Source organism: Temnothorax longispinosus, chromosome 6 (genome assembly GCF_030848805.1).
Source record: "Temnothorax longispinosus isolate EJ_2023e chromosome 6, Tlon_JGU_v1, whole genome shotgun sequence".
In the NCBI taxonomy this organism is placed as follows: Eukaryota; Metazoa; Arthropoda; class Insecta; order Hymenoptera; family Formicidae; genus Temnothorax; species Temnothorax longispinosus.
Genome location: NC_092363.1, coordinates 1,814,067 through 1,819,017, shown reverse-complemented (window position 1 = coordinate 1,819,017; position 4,951 = coordinate 1,814,067). Strand labels below are relative to the sequence as shown.

The 4,951-nt window shown below is 33.3% G+C and overlaps 1 protein-coding gene across 2 annotated transcripts; it reads right to left on the bottom strand.

The window, feature by feature from the left end:
• Positions 1-1,927: 1,927 nt before the first annotated feature.
• Positions 1,928-4,941, bottom strand: Polr3c (RNA polymerase III subunit C). 2 transcript variants are annotated; one of them, XM_071780465.1, is made up of 8 exons: positions 4,300-4,941; positions 4,078-4,181; positions 3,839-3,957; positions 3,605-3,741; positions 3,236-3,476; positions 2,788-3,150; positions 2,316-2,676; positions 1,928-2,207 (listed from the first exon to the last, which is right to left on the bottom strand). In XM_071780465.1, the coding sequence occupies exons 2-8, from the start codon at positions 4,135-4,137 to the stop codon at positions 2,073-2,075; spliced, it is 1,416 nt and encodes a 471-aa protein (XP_071636566.1). In that variant the 5' UTR covers positions 4,138-4,181; positions 4,300-4,941; the 3' UTR covers positions 1,928-2,072. The 2 variants fall into 2 exon arrangements, with proteins under 2 accessions (XP_071636566.1, XP_071636565.1); XM_071780464.1 differs by having other exon boundaries at positions 4,078-4,941.
• Between the last annotated feature and the right edge of the window lie 10 nt (positions 4,942-4,951).

Below are 4,951 nucleotides of genomic sequence, written 5' to 3'. Positions count from 1 at the left end.
TATTACAGTTATTAATATCATCGTTGCTTAATTAGTACACTTATTATTTAAGTGACGAGCCTTATTATTTTTAGTAGCAAAAAAAAGGTTGTACGTGCCAGTTTAGACAAGAACGGCAAGTGAAAGTTCGTTGGTCGTTTATGCTCGAATACTCAATCAAATTTTAATGCAATATTTCTATGTGACACATTTTTAACGCAATATTTCTATATGTATACATTTCCTTCGTTGAAACCGTTTCCTTGGTCTGTGATGATTTCGGAATACTGCGTCTAGGAATTACAATTTTATATCACATTCATAATCTTCATATTTTAAAGTTTTAAAATATACATTTCTCTCTCTAGGTCAATCTTTCATCACCAGTTTCAAAGATAAGCAAAAGAAATTCAGTTTTCTTTTAATTATTTTTACTGTTAGACAAATTTTTCACTTAGCAGAAAGATGACATATTTCGGGTGAATGATCTGCCTATCTTGCATTTTTTTATTTGTGCCATATCTTCGTTATTGAATATTGAAAAATTAAATTGTTTTCACGTTTGCAAAATTTTATGAAATCAAACCATCTGACGATGTAATTCGCGCGTGCAATGTAGCTCGGTCCGCGTTTCCCTTTTTATTAAAGACCTTATCGATTCTTATTGTTGTCCGCAGTGTTTGCTTTGATAAAAATCGGTTCTGCATTCCATCGATTGCGATTTCTACCCACATCGATCGTTGAAATTAGCAACGATATTTAGTCCGTGGCGATCTCCTTACTTTCAGATATCACGAATGTTATGCGATAAATATATCAGCACACGATTATTATATTTACTGGCCTTTACATGCAACCAATGCGAATGCAAACTGTAAGAATAGTAAATTGTAAATCGAATTACACTACTAATATTATAGTATATTTAACGTAAAGAAAAAGTGAACACTAACATCCGCTCTCAATATTCCAAGCATTCACTTCATTTACATGTACGTTGTTGTTAATGGTATAAAAAAAATATAATAAAATAACGCTTTACCGAAATTCAATCTTAGTTTTAGGGGTGTACGACACTATTTCTAGATGAAAAAAAACTTGTATGTATGAGGGATGTATATAGTTATGCAGTACCAGTGTAAATGGGAAGAAACAGAATGAGCGGGAGTGAGAAAGAAAGAGGAGTAAAAGAGAATGAAAGAAAGAGTAGGAAAGAGAGAGAGAGAGAGTGAGAGCGAGTGAAAGGATAGAGAGTGTAAGAAAACAGTCAAATGATGTGTGAGTGGAATAAAATTCTCCGCGATCATCTTAACACTACTCGTGTCGTGATTGTAGTACACTATTGGTATCAATAGCATAAAATCAAAATATATATTTAGGATGATGGGTAAATCGCTACTGATAACACACTACTTTAAATTTTATTTATTGATACATATTCATAACGGAATAATCTTCATCGCGGCAGTGTTAAGATGAGCGTACAAAGCATACAGTAGAACAAAGGAAAAGTCATTCTTCGAAACGCACACATATAGCGCAGCATTAAAATTATCTAAAGATGTAGCACGTCTTCGCGCTTACATACTATTATTGTGAACGAAGTATTCTCGTGTCTGAGAATACATATATTTTTGTTGAGTATAATTGAAGTTAAAGTAACAAGTCTCTCATCAAGAACGCACCACAAGCTGGCTGTGAGTCACGTGACTAACTCTCATGTTTCATTCTTTTGACAAAAGGCACACATATATTCATCACCATTTGCTTAAATTAAACTATACGAATAAACATTGGCAAATTGCAATTATTTATTTGTTGACACGACCCAAGATGACTTTTCCTCATAGATAGAGACATCAAATGCACTGTATATCACAATAGAGAACAGCACTATTATAAACATAAAAAAATATATGATTATATTTATTATAATTTGAAAGCTAGGTACTCTTTGTTGTTTGTATTTTACAAGCGTAATCATTATTATACATAAATAAATATGAACTATATAAATGAATAAATAGACTTTCATTTTTACATGTGCGGGTGTCATGTCAGAAAAAAAAGAGGAATTAGAAGAGAATGGCAATTTAATGATAACGAAAATACATGGTTAATAAAAATAAGGTTTCATCGATTTGTAACTCTGTGGCCGCCAGTTTCTTGATTGCATTTTGCGCTTTTTCAAGCTGTTCGGTCTCAGATGGTGTCATCATTTCTGCAATCTATAAAAAGAGGTTTTTAAAATATTGTCATATATTAATTAATTAATTCATTGTTTTTGCAACTCTCTTTGCAACTCTCAGTAATATATAAGTATATATTCGTATTACATCAGCCAGTTGTTGTTCCGTCGCGCCATGTTCCTTCAAATTGGCAGAAAGTATCTGTACTCTCAATTGCTTTTCTATCATACGTTTGTTACTAGTCGATTCATGATCTCGTCTTTTTATAATGTTGTATAATGCTTGATAACAATGCTCGATTTCCATCTCGACAATTTTAGTTAAATCGATACAAAAGCGATAAGGTGCTTTTGCCGGCCCTGACGAAGTTCCACTTTTCTTCATCTCTTCAGTCTGTATATAATTCTCTCGTGACAAAGTATATGTTAAGAATTTGGCTTCTTTTGCTGGAATCATTGCTAAATTCTGGATTTGTTCTAGGTTAACGTCAATTTCAATGCGAACCAATCTAAAAATTACAGAAAAGCCTAATGGTTATGTAGAGAAAACATACAATTGAAGCATTCTCTCTTCATTGCAGTAAAGTGAAATACTGAGTACTGAATCTGTAACTTTTTACCTGAAAATTCTTGCAGCTTTGGAACCGAACCTCTCTGTTACAATATGTTCCAAAGTCGCCCATGTTAACTGTTTGAATGCATTTTTCATGTCAACGCTGTACTGCCCTCCACCAGAATCGCCAACTCGTTTGATGAATTGCGTACTATCCTCCTCTAGAAGCCGCAAGTACTGATCAAGAAAGTGCTCGAGGTCTTCATAATTCAATTTTTTCACTTCTTCTTTTATCTCAGTATATGGAATTGGATTTGACGTAGCTGCCCAGGATGCAGTCCGCAAGTACATCAAATTGATCAACTGTCTCATTAATTCTCCAGCATTTTTATCAAATCTTTTGGTCATAGCTGATATAACGATTTGATCCCTGATATAAATTATGTGTTAATATAATAATGCGTTATTCATTTTAAGATATAATCAGAGATTAATATAAATTAAAATGCTTTTACCGAAGATCCTGAGTAAATCGATCGAAATTAACTTTCCAATATATTTTACTATCCGAAAGTTCAATATTTTCTCCTTCCAACACATTGGAAATGGCCGCCAAATCAAGGTCTGGTAAGTTATAATCAGGTTTTTCAGTATCTTCTGTCATCGTATCAAAGGATGTACTATGCATTAAAAATTGATTTTTCACCAATAACTCGAATATCTTTTTCAGATTTGGGATAGAAAGTGGTTCAACGGCTATAAAAATATTTAGATAATTAATGCAATAAATCCTCGAGTTCATTATATTAGAATAAGAATAGAATATTTTAGAAAATAATTTTTAAAGAAAACGGAACCTGTATAAAAAGATTATTGAATCGTACATTTAGAAGGTGTCTGTTCAATTCGTTTGTATGTTTTTATTATTACTTCAGATGCTGCGATGTACCCGTGTTTTAACACCTCTTCCAACATGATTTCGCCCTCGTCTCCACAGTAAGTTTTTGCGAAAAGAATATACCTGCAATGAATAATATCTACAATAATTGATATTCTTAATACACAAGAGACAAATTATATTCTACAACATAATAAAAATTCTTATTCTATAAGAATACCTTGGATAGCGAAGGAGCATGATAATTTTATTTTGGTGCAAAGTATACTCAACGTTCTCCTCATTTTGTTTATATGTGACAAAACCATATTTTATAAGGACACATAGTGCTTCCTTGATCTAAACAGGATAATTAAATAAAGGGTACGTTAGCAAAAGAGAAGTTTTTTACGAAATGTATATTTCAAATAATACAATTGTCATCATTAGTACGTAATATGGAGCTACATCATTGCTTACCTTTGCTATTGGTAGATTTGTTTCGAAATGTATTGCACCTAACGTTTTCGTCCCATACATTAAATTATTACCAATGCACTGTACGATAGAGCCAAAGTACTCTTCTAACAGTAGCAAACACAATTTGTTGTAAAAGTCCTTCATATTTATGACCATTAATCCTTTCGTTGTCAATATTATCCATATGTGTGGATATACAATTCCACACGTAACTGAACTTACTGAACACGTTGGGAGTTGGGACACTTTCCAACACTCTCTCTCTCTCTCTCTCTCTTTTTCTCTTCTTTTTTGCGAAATCTCCGACTCTTGAAACTGATTAAGTCGCAATTCCACACCACGGGCAATTTACAGAGAGACGCTCAACACTGAATTACTCTTTGCACGTGCAAAGAATAATGCCATGGTCCATTACTAGCCTGTCTGAACAGCCTGAGCAACATTGCAACGTGCAACGTGATCACGTTTTAAAGGTTAGGTTAGTGGTGATCAGCAGGTGGGAACTGGAGGGAACTGGAGGGGAACAGGGGAACAGGCGTCTACTGGCGCCTCTATGTTCTATGTGCACAAAACGTATGTACATCTTGAACTACGTAGCTACGGTAATTACCGGCAGGGCGGCGGGTAATATACGCATGCACAATGCGTTATAAAAATAATAACTACAAAATGGAATAATTTGAGAAATAGTAATTTAATAACAGCTCAAAAATTTCTAATAGAGTAACTTATATGTAATAAATTATTATTCAAAGACGAACAAACAACAAAATAATCATAATGCTAGCAAATGAGGTACCTATAATAACATTTGTAAAGCCCATTCTACAATAGCCGTAAAAACACTCGATAACTACAACATACTTTGATCACA